Below are 20,657 nucleotides of genomic sequence, written 5' to 3' on the forward strand. Positions count from 1 at the left end.
TCACTTCCTCAATCGCTGGGCAAGCTAAAGAAACTGACCAATCTGAATGTAGACCGCAACCGTTTGAGCAGCGTACCCAAAGAGCTGGGTGGCTGCTCCAGCCTCAATGTCCTCTCACTGAGAGACAACCGCTTGGGCAAACTTCCCGCTGAGCTTGCAGATGCCACTGAGCTACACGTGCTGGATGTGGCCGGAAACAGGTAACGTCTGTTATGGCTTGGCAACATTTCGTTTTTTGCAGGTAGCGTTAAAATAAGTAATCCATATTTTATAAAAAGGCAAAACAATCTTTCTTGTTCCGTGAAAATATCTCGATTTAAGTGTAAATCTTTGTTAGCATTGAAGTAGTATAAGTTTGAACAATATTTTGCAGTTACATTGCTCACATTATTCTCCAATTGCTTCATTTGTCTAGATTACAAAATCTGCCCTTTTCACTGACAAACCTCAACCTGAAGGCTATGTGGCTGGCAGAGAACCAGTCACAGCCAATGCTCAAATTCCAGACAGAGGATGATGAACGTACGGGAGAGAAAGTGTTGACCTGCTATCTGCTTCCTCAGCAGCCCTCTCCAAGTCTAGGTCAGGATACATGCGTCTTAAACTCTGCTGCAGCTCTGTTGACATCATCACTAGCTAATTCTTTGATAATACAAATAAGAGTTCACTATGGTGTAATTTCTCTTTTCTGTTTACCACAGAGAACTTGTTGCAGAGCAGTGTGGATGACAGCTGGACAGACAGTAACCTGAACAGAGTGTCAGTGATTCAGTTCCAGGAGGAGACCAAAGGAGAGGACGAGGATGATGAGGCAGCAGCAGAACGCAGAGTGAGATTTCCTTGTATTATTTAATCGGCGTTGGTAGTGTACTGTGTTTGGGTTAAAGGTTTTAATTTGCCTTTTTTTGTTTCAGGGCCTTCAGCGAAGAGCCACGCCACATCCGAGTGAACTGAAAGTGATGAAGAAGGTCATTGAGGAGAGAAGAAATGAAGCTTACACATCCAGAGCTGATGGCGCAGATGAGAATGAAGACCAACAGGTACATTATTAAGTTAGTGGTGATAACAAACATGTGTTCCCGCAGAGATTACACAGCGATCCCTTTTTCATTGTCATTTCCCTCCAGGAGAAGCGGCTCAGTGACCTGTCCAATCAGAGCCACGACTCCCAGGTCTCCAATAGCACACTGTCGGCCGCCTCGCACGAGGACAGGCTCAATGCTGCCCCAAACACTCAGAGGGAAGACCTTGTAGATGGCCACTCTCCTCAGGATGAGGAAGAGTTGGATGAGATGGAGGTGGAATACATTGAGGTGATTGTCACTTTGACTTGATTGTAAAGAACAGCCCACTCGCATTTCTTAACGGCTTAAATTTAGGTTTATTTTGTCATTAATAAACTTAAGCTCTCCTCTCCAGCCAACTGTGCACTTTGCAGAAGAGCCAATCATTCGAGGAGGAGACGAGGATGAAGAAGAGGGTGGGGAAAATGGCGATAGGACTGACGAAGAGGACGAGAAGCCGTCCTTTCCTATGGAGAAGCAACGGTTGATCAGAAAAGATACACCACACTACAAGAAGCACTTCAAGATTACCAAGCTGCCTAAGCCCGAGACCGTGGCTGCTCTTCTGCAGGGATTCAGTCCTGATGGCCTGAATTCCCCAACACGGGCTGGTGAAGAAGAGGATGAGGAGGACGATGATCAGAGCACCCCACTGCATCATCCCAGAATGGAGGAGCTTGGGGACAGCAGGCTCCAGGTTAACTCCAGTCAAGTGAAGGTAAAAGGAGAATGGCTAAAATATTACCATGTACACATGTTGAACTATATCTATAAGGTAAAGGCCGGATATAGGAGACAACACAGATTTTATTGTAAATGCTGACACAGTTCTGGTATCAATAATGTGTTTTTACATAAATAATGCATCAGAATAATATCTGATCCACGCAAACAGCTGCAGTACCCACCTGCCTTGCGCAGTCATGGCCATTTTAGCTTTTAACCTCTTATTCTCTCTTGATCAAAATGAATAGTGCATAATAATTTTTCGCATCCTGCTTTTGTAACATGTCACACGAGCGCTTGTTAGAATCAGAAAAGGGTGTCAAATTTGGGGAGTGTGAATGAAAAATGTTGATTTCTCCTGATGATTTTACAAAGCTTCTTAACACTATGATCACTGTCATCGTCTCACCAAAGCTACATCAACTGTTAATGAATGTGGGTATGATTGTTGATGATCTCGGACCATGCAGAACATATACTGGCAGAGCTGAGATCCAAGGAGCCTTTTTTTGTGCAAAATAAAGATATTTTTCAGGATGTTTCTGTGCTTACAGAGATTGCAGCTCAGCACGACAGACAATTTTTAAATTTCCCATAAAGACAAAGACATCGCCTGTTATCTTGACCTCATTATAATATTAGTTTTTAATCTTGACCCAGAATTTCTGTGTTGCGGAGGCTGGGCTTATTCTGCATTGGGAGCTTTTGCCTTGTCCTGTCCGCTCTGTCTCCACTCTGTATTTTATGCTGAAGCTCAGCTCCTTGGTCCTGTTCTTCTGTCTCTGCCTGTATTTGCTTCTGGTGGCTGGGGCGTGAGTGTGGCATCGACTTCAGTGTTCCACGGAATGCTGAAACAGACATTGAAGTGTTTGGTTTGGTTGGTTGGTGATGTGGAGTGTGTGTGCATACTTGTGTTTTTTTTTTTTTTTTTTTGGCCTGACTAATCTGCATGCTTCTCGCTGGTTCCTGTCCTAACAGGGGGTGTCATTTGATCAAGTCAATAATCTGCTGATTGAACCTGCTCGAATTGAGGAGGAAGAGGTCTGTACATACTTTTTCCCCAGTCGGCCTATTTCTCTTCTGTGTCTCACTCATTCACTGATTTGCCAAAGAAGTATACCCCCACAAAACTTCCTGTATCCTGTCATAAAGGACCCTGTAGCCACAACTTATTCATGGAATGGCCAGTGTGGCAGAACAACTAGCAGAAATTAGGCACTCTTCTTTTTCCTCCTTCAAATGAACAGTGGTGCACTTGTCGAAGCTCTGCTGGTGTTTTGAGCTGTTATTCTTAACTTCAGGGTTCCATCTGCAGCATTTCTTATCTATGTTGTACAGCACTGACTTATTTCTCCAAGGAAAAGGTGGGAGCTGTTAATCAAGTTTAATTCTGTAGTCTATCTTCTCGCTAATTAGAGAATCTCCTCCATTGTTACATGTTCAACTTTGTTTGCAACAGGTTGAAATTATGATTCATTTATTTTTTGTAGTATATGTAAAATTCTACATTGCTTTTCTAAAGTACTGGCCAAAACTTCCACTGTTCTGTTCTGCCACACTGCATCTGTGCTTATTCCGTTTCTGTAGTTTTGGTCACTTTTTTTCTCTGCTGGGTGGTCCTGCAGTAAATTATCTTACACTTTAACGAAACAAGTCACCGTTCAATCTTCCACCAATGCTTTGCTGCCATTTTTTATTTTACCAGAAAAATGGATGAAGAAATTTCCATTTCATTCGTAAATTTAAACATAAACAATCATACGCTGACTGTGCTAAGGATGCCAATAATATGTCTCTGCCAGTGTAAGTCTGCTTTGTTTTATAAAGACAACAAATGCTGGGCTTTTTATTTTAAAACCTTCGGTTATCTTTCCTCTGTTTTGCACGTCTTAAATGCCAAGAACAAAGATGTTTTTTTTTTATAGTTAAGCCGCTGTTTATTCATATTTTAGCATAAGAAAAACAAAGATGCTGTTGTGAGAAGTGGGACACTATTGTCTATATAAAAGAGGGAGGTCACCTAGAAATTAAACTATTACATTAAAATCAAATAAGAATAAGTTAATATGAACTTTTGGGGGCCGCCTCCCGCTCCACCTGACCTGACCCCCACTCCCCATCTTGCAGCACACAATCACCATTCAGCGACAAACAGGCGGCCTGGGCATCAGCATTGCTGGTGGGAAAGGATCTACACCTTACAAGGGAGATGATGAGGTGAGACCTGCTGACTGGGCAGTTTTGAGATTAGAAGTGACCGATGACACATGGAATCTTGTGTTTCTTTGTTCAGGGAATCTTCATCTCTAGGGTATCTGCAGAGGGTCCTGCAGCCAGAGCTGGGGTGAAAGTAGGAGACAAACTCCTGGAGGTAAACCTTTGCTTAACCCTTTTTTCCCCCCATTACTTCTGCTTGGTAGTAGTGTTTCTAAAGGTTGTTTGTTTCTCAGGTGAATGGTGTGGACCTCCATGAGGCAGAACACCACACAGCTGTTGAAGCGTTGCGAAGCTCCGGGGCGACAGTTTCTATGACGGTGCTACGTGAACATATGGTGGAACCAGAGAACGCCATCACCACCACGCCGCTGAGGCCGGAAGACGACTACTTCCCACGGGAGAGGCGCAGCAGCGGCATCGCCTTCAACCTGGAGCCAACCACCAGCGGACCTCAGCAGCGACTCACCACCTGCCTGATCCGAAATGACAAGGGGCTTGGATTCAGCATCGCCGGTGGCAAAGGCTCCACACCTTACCGTACAGGAGACACGGTGAGACAGCAACACCATTTTATTACCTCATGGAAAACAAATATTTCAGGATTCATGTTCAGCAGACTGTTTTTTCGTAGTCCATCTTCAAATAATTCATATTTTGGGAAAATATCCCCAGATAATTTACACAATTTTGCTGTTGTGGGCAGTTTCCACTCAGTACAAATGTGGTAATTGGATTCTTTTGCCAGAATGCAGGGTGAGAGATAATCTAAAATGGAAATGTAATTACCGGTATTCAGACTACAGTTTTGGAGTAGGTAGTGGCATCGTGAAGGTTGGCCATTAACTGCATCAGGCTCGGCTCATTCCAGCCACAGCGTTCCGTCATCTCCAAGGAGACAGAGATATGAATAGCCAGACCCGATACCTGATAGGCCTGCTGTAACTAAATGGGAAGAGGCATATATTAGGGTCAGCGGAGTAACGCATTGCAGCTCACACAGCTCCACAAGTGCAAAAAAAGGGGGTTAAACCTTCGGTGTGTCAGACTGTGTCTGTTTAAACGGTTGTTGAAGTGGAACCAGACATGATATCTTGTCAATTATTCGAGAAGGAAGTGCAGAGTTCTGGTAAGGCAGGCAGTCACTCTGTATTTAAACAGATTGTGTGAAACTTGTGGCTATTTATTGTATGTTGGTGTATCTGTTTAAAATCAGATGTTACTCTTTAGTAAAGAATGTTCTTGGTAAAACAAAATATTATCATAGAAACTTTTAACCATGTTTTTATCCTTGTCTTTTAGGGAATCTATATTTCACGTATTGCTGAAGGTGGAGCAGCTCACAGAGACAGTGTACTGTGCGTAGGGGACAGGGTGATTTCTGTGAGTACTTTACATCCACCCCATATCTGTAGTTTCCAGTCTGCTAACCAGTTTCCTTTAAGGTGGTTGGATGGGAGGGGAAAACCTTCATTACTTTTGCCATTTTTATTTTCAGAGGTACTCTCTTGGTGTAAAGTTTTAATCATTAAATAGGTTTTACTGCCGGAACAGATATTTCTGCCATTTTTTTGGCACCTAAAGGACAGGTCCTCCTTCATCTTAAAGGAAACCCTACGTGTATTTCATTATGAGTGAATGCCTTCTATTGTAAATCTACCTATGTCTGCTCTATCACTCAATTATAGCGTCACTGTATTGATTTAAGATTGATTTACTAACTTAAACTTGCATTTAAATTCCTGTACTGGCTGCAAGTAATTAACCAGCATCTCACCAAAAGCACCAAAAACAAAAGCTGCTCGTAGAATTAAAGTTCTAACTCTAGTAATTTTGATGCAGAGCTTCTCCTCTGTAGAGGTTGAGTACAGGATTGCTTCTACATAATCTTTGCACGATCTTCTGGCCTACCACTGCATGCTTGCCTTTGCTTTCCTTTCCTTTCTTTTTTTAGTTCTGAGTTACATATTTCTGTCTTTTCTAATTTTTACCTTTTTCCTCACAAAATAATTCATTTTAGTCCAGCTGGAAGTTTGATAACCACTGTGAAAGTTTCCAAGAACTGCAACTCATGCAGATTGAAAACTCCCGGAATCAACCAACCTTTCTTTGTGTATTTCTCTTTATACTGGCTGTTTCTTTTGACCTTTGTTCCTATTCATAACCTCTCACGCTCTCTCCATCTGCACGTTCTGTAATGCTTTAATTGCATCTTCTCACCTGCTTGGAGGTGGGTATGGTGTTGGGGTAGAGTTGGCTGTGACTGCTTCCCTACTGGCATGGTCAGCATATCTGTGTTACCATGACAGCAGGTGCAGCAGCACATCAGCCAGCAGTAAAAGCTGTTACTGTTAGGTCAGTGCTGACCTCTGCTTGTCACTTTAGCTTGAACAATTGTTAGGTTTGTGCAAACTGATCAAAAATCATACTTTGAGGTATTCCTGCCTGGACTATCCTTTTTGCCTTTGTGCCCTTGAGATCCAACTTATTTGAAGGCTTCTTCTTCTGGTTTTAATGAAACAAAGGCAAGAACGGTTAAAACAAAAAGGTTTGTCTGAGTCAGTGAATCACTAAATTTGGAAATGGCTTTGCTCGCTTGAAGCCCTCTGAGAAGCTCTTCCATATCTCAAGTACCTGCAGCAGCCTTCTTTTATCCTCTGCTCCCATTTTCCCTCTTCTTTTTCTTGTTGCTCCAAAAAAGGTGTTGGGCTCTTTGTCAAATAACAGTATTCACGTTGGTGCGTTAGTGAAATCGTTAGTGAATTACATTGCAAAACCCTCTATTTTTCAAGTGATGAGATGTGACATCAGGAGAAAAAGAGTGACTGCAGCATGCTGCGCTCGGCATGCTTTTGAAATGTTTATTGTTCTGGTGGGAAGTGTTTCCCGTTATTATTGGGACTGTCCTGGTAGGCTGATACCTTCCATGGTTGGTTTTACTGTCAATCCAGATCAATGGTGTTGACATGACAGAGGCCAGGCATGACCAGGCAGTAGCACTCCTTACTGGCACCTCCCCCACCATCTCCCTCGTGGTGGAGCGAGATCCGAAAGCATCAATGGGCTCTCCTGGCCAATCTCGGGCGCGAGCCCATTCCCCTCCACCCCCAGAACCCTCCGATTCACCAGACCAGGACGAAGAAGGTCTTCAAGGAAACCACTTGGGCCAGATGGAGGATCAGTATCCCATTGAGGTAAGAGCCTTGCATCATTTTATTAACCTGTGCTAAAATTATGGTATTTTTGTTGATTCTTGCTCAATTTCTGTCCTCTCTGGCTTTAATACTGTCCAGTTCCAGAGAAGATGGTGCATGGTATGAAGGCTCAGTCTAATTTAGAGTTCTGTAGTTTCTAGTTTACCCATTGACCCCAGTAAAGAAAAAGAGGAGCTAAAGGATGGAGTTTAGCTGTGTTAGTTCTAGTCCTGTCCAGTTAAGAAAGTGCTGTAGTGAAAATATCAGCAGTCAAAAAGATACCGGTTGTGTACGTGAAGTATGTTGTTGTTTTTTTAATTGAGAGCTAATAATTAACTTGTGGCTTGAGGTGCAAGTATTCTACTGTTAGATTTAGATTTAAAGGTTTTCAAACTCTCACCACGATTCATTCTTTACCTCGAACCCCCAACAGGAGGTCACGCTACTAAAGTCCGGTGGCCCTCTAGGCCTGAGTATTGTGGGAGGCAGCGATCATGCCAGTCACCCATTTGGAGTCAATGAGCCCGGTGTCTTCATCTCCAAGGTAAAACTTCTTGAACTCCTTATTTTCAGTTGTTTCTTTTCGCCCTGTCCTGTATCTCACTGTTCATGATTTATCTCACCATCAGGTGATTCCTCATGGTCTTGCGAGTCAAAGTGGGCTGCGTGTCGGAGATCGAATACTGGAAGTAAATTCCATCGATCTGCGTCATGCCACCCATCAGGAAGCTGTCCGCTCTCTTTTGGCTAATAAGCAGGAGATCCGTATGCTAGTACGGAGGGACCCTTCGCCACCCGGCATGCAGGTGAGACCCCTAACAGCAGCAGGCTTCTACAGTTGTTACAGTATGCAAAAGGTAGCGTCACATTGACAAACTGCATGTATTGTTGCAGGAAGTTGTAATCCAGAAGCAGCCAGGGGAGAAACTTGGCATTAGTATTCGTGGTGGGGCAAAGGGTCATGCAGGAAACCCCTTTGATGCCACAGATGAGGGTGTCTTCATCTCCAAGGTAGTTAAACAGTCTAACGCAGCTTTGCAACTGGAGACATTATTATCATGTCACATTTTGTCAATAACATGTACCTTGTCCATATTCAAACAGGTGAGTTCAACTGGTGCAGCAGCACGAGATGGCCGTCTGCAGGTGGGCATGCGGATCCTCGAGGTGAATAACCACAGCCTGCTGGGAATGACGCACACAGAGGCTGTACGAGTGCTGCGGGCTGTGGGAGACTCTCTCAGCATGCTCGTGTGTGATGGCTTTGACCCACAGAAGGTCACGTCTGTAGAGGTAAGAGATTGCCAGCAGCTTCAATTTGTCCAAAACCTGTTTTATTCACAGTAATAGAGGTCTGGAGACCTTTTTAAAAGCAGCTAGTCAATATGTGCCTACAGTAACTCTATATAATAGGTGGTTCAATTCAAAATAGTGCCCGAGGTAGGATTTTCTTTCCTCTCAGTTTGGAATCTCTTTTGAATTAGAACCCTTTTTGTTGTTCAGGCCTCTCCCGGCATCATTGCCAACCCATTCGCAGCAGGCATCGTCCGTAAGAACAGCATGGAGAGTATCTCATCTATAGACCGTGACCTGAGTCCAGAAGAGATCGACATTATGCAGAAGGTATGGGATGAGACTCTAAAAATAACAATTATAGTACTCGTCAGTGAAGGTGGGATCAGATGATGACTCATTCTTTGCATAGTGTGAACTCAGTGGCCCAGATAAAGTGCAAAATCCATGAATAATGGAAGAGAATTGCGTTGGTATGTATGACAGCAGGAGCGCCACACGCAGTTCAGTCACATACCAGGGATCGGTTCGGCGACTTTGTTGTCAAGTCCGGGTGAGAATCACGCGTGTGTTCAGCAATTCCATGCTGGCAACACTGCTTCCGCAGCAGTTTGGTGTCAGCAGGTGGAGTTTCCAACAACTATGGAGATTGACTCATCCCAACCCCACACACTACACATGCCTATCTTTTCACCACAGCACCAGAAAGCACCAGCACAGTTGTTTTTCCTTTTAATCTAGATGAGCTTTTGGGGGAACGCCATTGTTACCGGACTGCAAATTACATTCCAACCCGAATTCACCGTATAGAAACTGAATTGCCTCGAATTGTAAGGATCCTAAATGTTTTTCAGGAGTCTGAAATGGTGAGAGAAACATCACAGTGGGAACGTGAAGAGATGGAGAAAGTGGTAAGTGAAAGAAAAAAATGTTGCCTTATCAGATTATGAGGAAGATGGTTATACCTCAGTAAAGGACTGCAGGTGTTAGTCGTTGAGTAAAACCCCAAACAAGATTCAAAGTTGAGCCTTGAAATCATCAGGCTCATGTTGGTCTGTGCTGGAATGAATGGAGCTTCTCCTCTGCAGCCTGCGTCAGTATTGTGTTTGACAGGATTCCTACCTCGCATGCATTTTCTGCTCCCATAGCTAATGAATAGATTGCTTTTTAACTTGTGTGGATTCTATTCTTTCTCTCTTCCCATTTTCTCATCTTTTTTTTATTATCGTTGATGTGTTTGGTGTGATACACACAAAAAAATCATCAAATCTTTCCACCTCTACACCACATGGCACCCCCTGAAACACTCATTTCTGCTTCTGTGTACCTCCCCTCTCTACTGTTCATCACATTACTGTGTGGCTGTGTGGTCGGGTGTCTTCCCTGCTCTTTCCTCCTCCCCTTCCTTTCTTGGTGAAGGAGCGTATGCGTTTGGAGCGAGAGGAAGCAACTCGCCAGCTAGAAGAGGAGACCGAGGTGAGATACTTCTTCCAGGGAGGTGTCCTGACGACATTCCTGCCTGCAAATGGGTCACAAAACACATCAGTAACGTCTTCCTTCTTTCTCAATGCAGTAATTAAAGCTGTTTGAAGCTGAAGCTCACTTACTCATAGCTGTTACTCCGTCTTAATCGACAGTGTTTTTGGAACATAATATCCCCTCGAATGTTGAACAGCCTTTTTTCAAATCTTGTTTTGACTTGACTACAATAGGTAAAAAATAAGCAATTAGCATGTTCCTTCACCCTTGTCTTTTCAAATCAACAGCTGACAGCTGAACAGTATGTTTGAGAACACAACACGGATATACTCTGAATTCTTTTTGTATTGAAATCTTTTTCTGCATTTATATCTTGGAGTTTAAAGCATGAATAAGTTAATTTGTATTTACAGCAGCAGTGGGGGGTGAATATTACCAAGCTACAACCGCTTTATAGAGTGCAGTAGTACAGAACATGATGTTTTGAAAACCATTTTGTATAATGTTTTTTTTGCTCTCCTTCAATAAAGCAACCATTTATTTGTCCGTTTCTGTGCAGAACATAAGCACTGGACCCCTAAAACTTGACTACAAAACACTGGCGGCACTGCCCACCAGCAGTCTGCAGAAAATTAACAGGGTAAGAGGTTTTTTCTTTGTTACTAAAGAATAGGGAAAAGTCTTTTGGTAAATCGGTCCTCCCTCTGTTTACCCTGTTTCAAAATGGGTGCGTCCAAGTTGTAAATACATGCAGTTCTTTTTGGAAATGGCCTTCGTGGCTCAGATTATCTCCTCGTGGAATCCCTTGTTTTTATGTCCTGGGAGCCTGTTACCCAGCATTGACCTCCAGGAGCAAGAATGTTGACCTCCTTCCGTGTGTGTAATCCCAAACACGACACGGGCGGTGGTGAGCTGAGGCCATGGAACATAATCTGGATCAGTGGAAAACAAAGATATGATAATGGATCAATCAAGATGTTTGGGAAAAGAGCAATGGAGATGAAGAGTGGAGAGGAAGATGAAAAGGGACTTGAAAAAGAAGTGTACACACTGAAAGAGAGCCGGCACTGTCCTCTCAGAGCGTGCTAACAGCTGCCTGCCTCAAACCCTCTGAGATATTTTAAACCTGCATCTGGCCCAGAATCGGAGGAAGTCTCTGGGGTGGGTGGGGTGTCAGAGAGGAGGGCATCATCTGAGAGTAGCAGGCATGTATTTCAGTTCCCAAAGACCACAGAAGAGTAAGTTTAACTGGGCATAGAGCACGGTCGTGTAACACCCCTCAGGTATTGGCTTTATTGCTTTTATCTTTGATTTGTCGCTACGTCTGTTTTCATTTAGTCTTACTTCACTGCATCGGAGGCTCAGATTTTCGTGACTCGACGTGCAATTGTTCCGGCTAAGTGTTAAGATCACTTTGCCACTTGGCATGTGGGACACGATTCATATTGTCTCAGAACTGTATAGACTTATTTGACACCGGAGTAATGCAGTTATTTACACCTTGTTTTCATTTGGTTCTTTAATGGCGTTGTAAGATTCAGCTTTGAATATTTTAACTGGTAGAGCGTTAACTAAGATCACAGGAAAAAAATGAGAGAATGTACATTATTTAAGTTCTTTTCTTGATTTAAATTCTTCTGGTCCACTATATTCTTTGTAAGAATCTTTTGTTCAAAGCGATTCGGTTCTTTTTATTTTAACATGCAGCCTTTTCCCTGCTTTATTAGTCGTGTGCTGGCGTGCTGATAGATCAGCCTCACACCAGAGGCCCAGCTGTCCCTCACAGTCTGTGTCAGAGCCAAGAGGGCACTCGTTCACATTCCATCCCACTGACCCTCATCGCACTACCAGCTCTCCTGGTCACCGCGAAGAGGGCAGAGTTACTACTCACTAATACTTAGGCCGAGTATTTTTGATGACGTGTCAAGGTCACGTCAGTAAATTCACAATTGTAAGGTTGCTTTTACAGTATTGGGTTTTTGCTACATGGGTACATTTAAAGATAATTGCATATTTGCCCACGTGCAGTCACTTTTAGCCATGTTGTATTTAAAGTCCAGTGTCTCACTGGTCTGATAATGTGGTTATTTCGGGCGGCAGTCGAGAGCCCAGCAGCAGTCAATAGCCCTTTATAAATTCAGGCACATTTAAGAAATGTATTGATTTCTTTTTTCCCAAGCAACTACACATTTGTTTGTCAGGTATTTTACTATCTTAAAACATGATATTTCCCAGACTGAGACTAACATTTGTAGCACATTATTCAGGGGACAGGTTTTATTAACTCGGTTAACTGAATGAATTCCAAAGCTGATAGAAATAGACTCGAATTGTATTTAAGTTGTCCTCTCTGTGGTCATTTTGGAACTTTACTGTCTGTCCTCCTCTTTGATCCTGTCCAGTTTTCTACAATCATAAGTCCTGCTGCTCACATGGAGGCTCCCTTACAGCCCCAGTATGGACCTCCTTTAGAGCCTCTCGGCTTCAGTGTAGGACATGGCACAGAGTCCCTCGGCCACATGGACCTCGAATCCCGCACAAACGATGAAGGAGATTATCTTCAAGGAACCCAGTTCTCCCCTAGTTGGAACTCCCTCACAAACAGTGCTGGCTCATCAACGACCATTAATTCATCAGCTCAAGAGGAAGAAGAATGCCTGGTAGACTCTCAGCCCATCTGCTTCAAAGAGAACCCTTTTTTGGTGGCCAATCGTAAAGGGAAGGGTCGGCCGTCTGGGGAGCAGATCCTGTCCGGGCCTCCTGTGGGCTACGGGAAGCAAGGCCAGCTGCAGCCCTGGTTGTACAGCAAGGCAAGCAGCCTGGCCGAGTGTGGTTTGGTGGCAGCATGGCGTGTCTGAGCACAAGCGTTTGATGTTTGACTCGCTTCAAAGGGCTCTGTTATTTACATCCTTATACCAGTTCTGTTGCATCAAACAAATATATCAATATTCTGTCCTTATATTACCTCCTTTTCTGGCCCCAATCCATGAACAGAAGTTTTGTGACGTCACCTTTGGATGCTGGGACTTGTGATATAATTTGAACAGATTTTGGCCTGTTGAAATTACTTTGCTATAAATATGTTCAGTTTGCCCATATTAATTTCAGCGTGACAACCAGCTAAGCTGGCGCATGTTTTTGCTGTGAGCAGTTTGCTTGTGGTGTTCCACAAGGAGGATCGATCGGAATGTTTACTCCAACAGCTGCAGAGCAAGCCATTAGTCACGAGGGATCAATGACCTGTAGAGCGCACCAGGAAACAGAGAAACCCTCCGTTTGATTTATTTTGTATTCAATGTGTCTTTTTGTTGTTTGTCCTCATTTTTAGGCACCTTCCACTGATTCCCCCAGGACAGATAGCCCAATCAGGGAAGCGCCTTACTCTCCCATAATCCAACCGGTGAGCAGCCTTTACACACAGCACTCTTCTCCTATACATCTGCTCTTTATATATGCTATATTTTCACTCTGATTCACCTTGTCCATGAGGCACTTGGGCTTAATTTTTTAGTTTGACCTTTGATCCTGTCCTCCCACCCTTAGCCCAGTCATCAGTCTTCCAACAGCTCCCTGTGTGCAGCCAGGGAAACCCGCTTCGTAAGTGGGTCCTTTGGCCCTCTTCTTTGGCCTGGACTGTTTTTCCAAAGCACCTGTGTTGTCTGCTCTGAGCTCTGTAAAATTTGATCATGAATAACTGGTGCAGCTGCCATGTCTGCAGCAATCCGACCAGCATGTGACTGCTTCTTCATAGCGCGCTGGGTATCTGAGCTTTGCCCTGTAAAACCCGGACGTGCATTAAAAGATAAAGTCGGTTTTGATATATTGCTCATGATGATGCGACTCACAAGAGGTGGCTTTAAACTCTCGCTCAGGACAATAATGGGACAACGTAGATGTTATTTTATGAGGGGCTGCTGGTGATCAGACAGGCTCCTGGTGGTGTTGGATTTGTTTGTTCAGCCTGGCATCATCTCAGAAAAGCTCTGCTGACATTTGTGGCTGGTTGCAACTCCAGCAGATCCTGCAGATAAACACATTCTGTTCAGTTCTCATTCTTTTTGTTTTCACTTTCTTTTGCAGGCAAACATTCATTACACTTCCACCCCCACTACCAAGGATGACACACTTTCATCAGTGAGTGTTTGGATGTTAAACACACTGTCCATAAAATAACTCAATAGGTTTAATTATTGAAATCCACCCACTGGGAGAGCAAATCCCTTTTCACCACTGTCATTCCTTTATTTTGAGTCCTCATTCTTTCTAAAGCTAGCAGGGAGTAATGATGAAAGTCATTTTTGTAAAATACTGCATTGCTCCCTCACAGACTCGACCGGGGGCCATCCAGCCAGTGGGACGTGTGCGTCAGGGAACGTCCCCCTCCACCCCGGACGGCCACAGCCCCAACCCTTTCCAGCATGGCCCCTCCCCCTTCAACTCCCAGACCTCTGTAAGACCCCTCACCACCACATAGTGTTGTTTTCCGTCCACTCTTGTTTCCGTGCCTCCGGCTGTCAGCGACCAGCCCCCCTAAAACACACAGGAGATGTCTCTGAGCAGTTCAACAGGGATGCAGATTGAGCACAATTATTTAAGAGAGCCAAAGATATAAAGAGGGGTGTTTTTAAAATGATCAGTGCTGATCAGCATGCTGTTGCTATCGGCTTCCAGCACGCTGGTTACCTGTAAATGGAGCGTGCAGCCACCCCGTAGAGCTCCTGAGTTGGACATTATTTGTCACATTTGCAGTTTTCTGAAATGCTGTCTGGAGTCCATCCTTTGACAACTTTTAACTTTAACGAAGAAACTATAATCTCATTCTATGTGGTCCCTGGAGCTTAGGCGGGTCTGTCATCGCCGCAGGTCTTCCAGCTGTTACCGTTTGTTCTTGGCATTCATCCCACTCCTGCCACTCCAAACCAGCCGCCATGTTGCTCACCTGTTCTCCTCCAGTCTTCAACAATACTGTTTTTATCATAGTCGACCCTCTCCTCCATTTCTCTCTCTGTCTGTCCGACTCACTGTCTGTCTGTACTCTTCCCACCTCCTCGACTTACCACATGAACCTACCCCGCCCTCCATGCCCCACCCCGCCCCCTCCTCCCTACAGCCTCGCGCCCCTTCCCCCACTTCGCCTGTCGAGTTCCCCATGAATGTCAAGCAGGCATACAAGGCGTTTGCCGCCGTGCCTCGCTCGCTGGCAGTGCTGGAGCCTTCGCAGGTAGGATGTGATGCCTGGACCGTGTTCGGGTCACAACCTGAAACGCATGCTGTGATGATTGGATGGTCTCACCCTGCCCCTTCCTCACTGGAGCTCGCAGCACCATGTCGGAGGGGGCTTGTGATGTGCTGTGACGTGTGGAATGCGCTCATCTTTCTTTTCTTTTTTTTTTTCTTTTTTCTTTTGTACCTGTCCTCAAGTGCCATCTTGGCCCTTTGGTGTTGAGTCATTCTTCTGTCCATGGTGAACATCGTGAACTAATTTTCATCTCCCTTATGCATTACTTTTATATCTTGCCTGGTCTGTAACTTTGTGTTTGTTCTATATCTGACTGTGCTCATTTTCTGACGTTCTCCATCATCCTCAGGATCTCTATGGTGTGAGGAACAACTTCCACCACAGGCAGTCAAGCCCAGAGGTAAGCCCACGTATCAGCCATGACCACGAGTTCCACTTCCGTGACATCATCAGACTAATGACAAATTATTATATTGAAGGATTTAAGCACTGCTGTGCATTGTATTTATTGTAATATCAAAGGTAGTCCTTTTATTTCTAGCTTGTTTTGCTAAAGTAAGACAAGCTTCTACCAAAACAAAAAGAGAGATAACAGAATGTCAAGCTAAAGATCAAACCTTCACACAAGAACTTACCCTTTAATAGATCATGCAGTTATTAAAGGGTATTCAGTGAGTTTTGACATTTCTGGATGTCTAAAGCCATTCTAATTGCGTCCTTGAAAACCTTAAAAAAAACCACAACGGCTGGTATGGCGACTAACAAATGTGGCCTTTTCAGCCTGAGTCGAACAACGAGGTCTTTGACGAGGACTTAGATGTCAGTAAGGGACTGCCTGGCAAGGTTTCCCCTCGTCAGGAATACATGAACCTTGCAGCAGTGCCTCGATTCTCCAGGCCCTCCATGGAGCTACAGGTAGCCTCCACCACATTTAGAGCAGCCCTTTACTGTCTGGGTTGTGTGCTTGGCTTGAGCAACGGTGGTGGGAGGCTGCCATAATAAAGTGATTGTCGCTTCATTACTTTTAAGTGGTGCTTGGGTTTTTTGGCTGATAGTTGTTGTTTTTTTCTTCTTAATCAGTTGTGTCATAGTCATTTCTCTTCTAGTAGTTTTTGCAATGAAATTTCCTTCTGGGCAAATGAAAAATTGGCTTTCAGCAACAAATATTGATCTTGTTTGAGTCTCCCTTTGTAATTTCTGATTGTGTTCTGCCCTTGAATCGTCCAGAGTCCTTCTCCTAGTGGGAAAGACGGCCCAGAGCAGCGATCTTTCAAGGACCGTCAGAAGTACTTTGAGATTGACGTGAAGCAACAGACTCCAGAAAAACCCAAACCTCGAGTGTCGCTCGTTGGCGAAGATGACCTCAAGAAAATGAGAGAGGAAGAAGGTCTGTCTTCCTTATCTTTTTTTTTTCCCCCCTGAATATCATTTTCCACTAACCAGACCTGTCCGTTGATCTCCCCTCAGAGAGGAAGTTTGAGCAGCGGGCGCGGGAGTACCTATTGGATGAAGACGATGAGGAGGATGATGAGGAGGATCTGGCTAAGCAGGTGGCACACATGAAGGCCTCTGGGAAAGTCTTACTGGATGGCGTCGAGTACAAGGTGGAGCCCATTTCCTCCCCATCTCAGCACTATAATCTAACGCCACAAAGATACAGCAGCAGCTCTGGGTAAGAAGTTAAATTGAGTTTACTATTTTATTATTGTTATTCCTGCTAATATATGTGTGTGTTTGTAAAGGCCTTCTCCAGTTGATAGTAAAGGGGACTCTCAGAGGAATTCACTGGAGGACAGTTTCAGGCAGGAGCAGAGGCCCAACTCCATGACTGGGTAATTAACCTTAATTCGCTACCTTTCCTGTGCGTAACTCTCACTTAACTCACTGCTCTTCGTTTTCTACCCCAGTCTGATCCCAGCGTATTCCGGGGAAACGGCTCCCATCCGCACAGCCAAAGCGGAGCGAAGACACCAGGAAAGGCTCCGCATGCAGAGCCCCGAGCTGGCCGTGGCCCCCGACAAAGACCTGTCCCCCGCTGAGAAACGAGCCCTAGAGGCTGAGAAGAGAGCCATGTGGCGGGCGGCAAGGTAAACGTGACATCACTTTACTGAAAGAGTGACTGACGGAATAAAAAAATAATCATACTTTGATGCCATAAAAACATCTTGTATGCGTGGGTGTGTGATTAATCTGTCTATAAATGGTATCTTCTTGCTCCTGGATGTCCTAAATGTGTTGGTGTTTTTGGTTTTCTCCTCTTCTTTCTGTCTCTATCTGATTTTCACTCCTCTCATCATTCATCCTGCTGTACCAATCACCACTGCCCCTGCTCCTCTCTTTCGCTCCCTCCCTGGCCTCATGGGGCTCAGGCCCTGTGGCTTAGAGGACGATGTTAGACAGTATGAGCAGGACCTGGCTAAGAGGCTCTACCAGGCCCGGGTGAGGGCTTCTCAGGGCACGTCCGAGGCCCCCACCTCCTCTGCCTCCTCCGCAGCCTCCCAGCTCAGGTCTGCTTCTCGGCCCCGGCAACTAGGGCCAGACGCAATGCATCATGGGGGTGTGCTAGGGTGCTTTGGCATTGAATATTTCTTTGCTAAAAGTTCAGAAAGGTCCAAACAAGCACTTGCAGCAGTGTTGTGACAGTGCTTCCACCACCTTTGCTGTCTTGCTTCTGCACGTCTTTGCCGTTTTCAGCTGTTTCTGCTCCTCCCTTTCTCTCTTCTCTGCCCTGTCTCCCCCTCTCTGCAGTCCTTTCTTGCACCTTGATCTCATACTCTTCTTTGTACTAACACACTTCGCAAATCATTTGTGAGTTGAGGGTAAACCTACTCGCTGTAGGTAATCCTTTTCCTGGAATGCATTTACCGTAATTGTTGAAGGAATTTAAACCAGTTGTCACAGCAAACCAGGACAAGGAGCACCCAAACCAGTAGTGAAAGCACTTTAGTGCCTCTGCTAGTCTTCGTACTCTAGCCTCCCTGTTGTTCTCTGTTATGTGATGCCGTTGCTCCTCTCGTAGAATGAAGTCTCTGGAGCAGGACGCTCTGAAAGCTCAGATGGTCATCGCAAAGTCTCGGGACGGCAAGAAACGCGGCACGCTCGACCAGCTGACGGAGTCGCCCTCACCTGCCCCCACACCCTCACCTACACCAATGGAAGGTAGGAGGATTCGCGCTGGCAAACCTGAAATGGTTGTTTCCACAGCTACCTTCCTACCTATCTGCCTAATGGAAACGCTTTTTCACCCCAACATTAGTGAGGTTTTAACAAAATGTCTTGTGTCGCTCCGACAGAGCTCAGTCCCCGAGGACTCACCTCTCCTGGGAGGCTGGTAAGCACGTTTCCTCTCTATCTTAAAGCCATTTTGTGTGGCTGATTCTCCTCTTGTCCTTTGTTGTCAGGACTCAGGATGTGTTTGCTCTGATCAATATTTAAAGCATCCTGCTGACACTGACACGGTCTTAATCCAGGGAGGTTTATTTGAGAACTGCAGCCAGTAAGATTGCTGGTTTACATGCTGGAAGATGAGGAGAAAATGGATTTGCTTCACAGCACACTGGCATTAATCCACCATATTACCCATCATCACTCTGGCCTGTCAGCCGCAGCCGGCTGTTAAATCAACCATCAGCCTCTCTGCTTCCCACCTCTTTATTTCTATCCCCTCATCCTTCTTTCCCCTCTCCCTCTCCTGTAGTATCTCCACCCTCTTTTCTCCTCCTTGACTTCTGCTCAACCCTGTTTGCTATACTTCTAGTCCCTGTCGTCAAAGAAGTTTGACTACCGACAGTTTGCAGCCATTCCTTCTTCCAAACCAGTATACGACATCCAGGTATTGGCTGCATGCTCGGCTCCTCGGACCCAGGCCTTCTCCTCCCCCTGTCTTTCCCTGCTGCCTCTCCCCTCTAGTTTCTCGGTCAATAAGAGGCGTCGGTGCATCTGGAGATGTGATTTGGCTCAATAATGGATCAGAACTTCCTGCTCTTCTCTTCATTGGTCCGCATCACTAACTCTCACATGCCCAGTGAATGCAGGCTGCATCTATCCACGTCAATAACATGCTTTCCATAAACGGTCACCACTCTCTGATCTCTCTGCTAACATCTCAGAGAGTAATGTGTTTGTGAACCCACTAACCAGAATTGTTCCGTGGGGGGGGGATGTCACACACTCTCGCCTTCACCTTCATCTGCATTTTGGGTGGGTCACAGGCGGAGAAAAATGTGTCGCCTTATGGTTTTATGATTCTAGAAGCTCCCGGTGGGGGCACAGGGGAACCCTGGAGATGGTGCTGGACTGATCAGAGCTTTTATTAAGCGGACTTTAATGACTTCATGGCAGTTTGCATCGCTGTCCGTCTTCAGTGGAAACGTGTTTTGTATTATTAAAGTTTATGAGTGCTTGAATTACGTTCACTGTCTTGTCTGTGAACTGTAAAGTTTAATATTTAAGGGACAAGTTGATGACAGGTAAAGTCATGTGACCCGAGGAACCTGTAGTTAAAACTATATGGTAAATTCTGACAAGAAGATGGTGAAATGGCTCTGTGACGCTGGCATCAGGGTGACTAAATGAACTGCTGCTCGTCTTCTCTTTACCTGTGGTCATTCTTACACAAACCCCTGGAGCTGGCCTGACCTAACCTTCCTAACACCTCCTGGGGCAGTAATGAGGTAGATTCGCTCTGGCTTTAGTGGCTGGGACAAAAACGTTCCTTTCTGGTGGCGTCTGCTAAACCAGTTTAGGCTGCTGGCACGTCCTCTCACAGCCTGCCACGCTGGTGATGGCTTCCAGTGCGATTCAGGATACTGGAAGAACTCTGCCGCTCAGTTATTAAACATCTCTGCCTTTTTTCCAGACACCTGACACAATCGACGACATGAAGTTCATTGACGACGGCTCCAGCAGCCAGGGTAAGTACCGGAGCGCCACACAACCAACGATTTATGAGTGATGGGAGACTGAAAACAGAATATTACACCCCCTCTAAATGCTCGCTATGAGCCGCCAGTGGCTTAAAATCTCCAGTTGAATGCAGGAGAAAGTGACTTCTTCAATGGATTTTATCCCCTTTGATTCAGGTGACTTCCTGGGATAAGCAGCTGTAATTGGTAGGATTCCGTGTGTGTGTGTGTGTGTGTTAGCTAACCTGCCTCTTCTGTAGGAAACTGTTGTGGGTTCCACTGACTGTTTCTCACTGCTTTGCCTGCTGTTGCCCACCACATGAAACATTAGCTGAGGGGGAGGATGGATGGTCTGTGTGATCTCGCACTAACTTCGATCCGTTTACGTGTGAAACGTGTGATTCCGTCGACATGCCAGCATCAGCGTGATCTATTTATCCAGGTTTCCTGTGAGCGTCTAGGCTGTTGGTTTGCTCATGAAACCAAACGCGACGTCGCCGTGAGCGCTTGGCCCCGGCCAGCTTCAGGTTTCTGCTTCTCTGCA

The 20,657-nt window shown here is 45.2% G+C and overlaps 1 protein-coding gene across 15 annotated transcripts in view; it reads left to right on the plus strand.

Moving 5' to 3' along the window:
- The window catches only part of scrib (scribble planar cell polarity protein), a 39,127-nt gene that overhangs the window by 16,420 nt on the left and 2,050 nt on the right, over positions 1 to 20,657 (plus strand). The window contains exons 10-46 of one of the 15 annotated variants that reach the window (XM_029842528.1): positions 1 to 200; positions 416 to 582; positions 702 to 829; positions 915 to 1,040; positions 1,128 to 1,313; positions 1,420 to 1,782; positions 2,769 to 2,831; positions 3,918 to 4,007; positions 4,084 to 4,161; positions 4,241 to 4,558; positions 5,307 to 5,387; positions 6,956 to 7,198; positions 7,632 to 7,742; positions 7,828 to 8,004; positions 8,093 to 8,209; positions 8,303 to 8,491; positions 8,702 to 8,821; positions 9,346 to 9,402; positions 9,911 to 9,967; positions 10,530 to 10,610; positions 13,299 to 13,370; positions 13,514 to 13,567; positions 14,051 to 14,104; positions 14,298 to 14,420; positions 15,081 to 15,191; positions 15,559 to 15,609; positions 15,990 to 16,124; positions 16,437 to 16,596; positions 16,677 to 16,881; positions 16,952 to 17,041; positions 17,117 to 17,296; positions 17,579 to 17,716; positions 18,229 to 18,368; positions 18,503 to 18,540; positions 18,967 to 19,041; positions 20,068 to 20,122; positions 20,291 to 20,320. In XM_029842528.1, the coding sequence (XP_029698388.1) occupies positions 1 to 200; positions 416 to 582; positions 702 to 829; positions 915 to 1,040; positions 1,128 to 1,313; positions 1,420 to 1,782; positions 2,769 to 2,831; positions 3,918 to 4,007; positions 4,084 to 4,161; positions 4,241 to 4,558; positions 5,307 to 5,387; positions 6,956 to 7,198; positions 7,632 to 7,742; positions 7,828 to 8,004; positions 8,093 to 8,209; positions 8,303 to 8,491; positions 8,702 to 8,821; positions 9,346 to 9,402; positions 9,911 to 9,967; positions 10,530 to 10,610; positions 13,299 to 13,370; positions 13,514 to 13,567; positions 14,051 to 14,104; positions 14,298 to 14,420; positions 15,081 to 15,191; positions 15,559 to 15,609; positions 15,990 to 16,124; positions 16,437 to 16,596; positions 16,677 to 16,881; positions 16,952 to 17,041; positions 17,117 to 17,296; positions 17,579 to 17,716; positions 18,229 to 18,368; positions 18,503 to 18,540; positions 18,967 to 19,041; positions 20,068 to 20,122; positions 20,291 to 20,307 (4,650 nt within the window). In that variant the 3' untranslated portion in view covers positions 20,308 to 20,320. The other 14 variants (XM_029842521.1, XM_029842533.1, XM_029842525.1 and 11 more) reach the window with 14 other exon arrangements.

This window comes from Takifugu rubripes, chromosome 10 (assembly GCF_901000725.2).
Source record: "Takifugu rubripes chromosome 10, fTakRub1.2, whole genome shotgun sequence".
Lineage (NCBI taxonomy): Eukaryota > Metazoa > Chordata > Actinopteri > Tetraodontiformes > Tetraodontidae > Takifugu > Takifugu rubripes.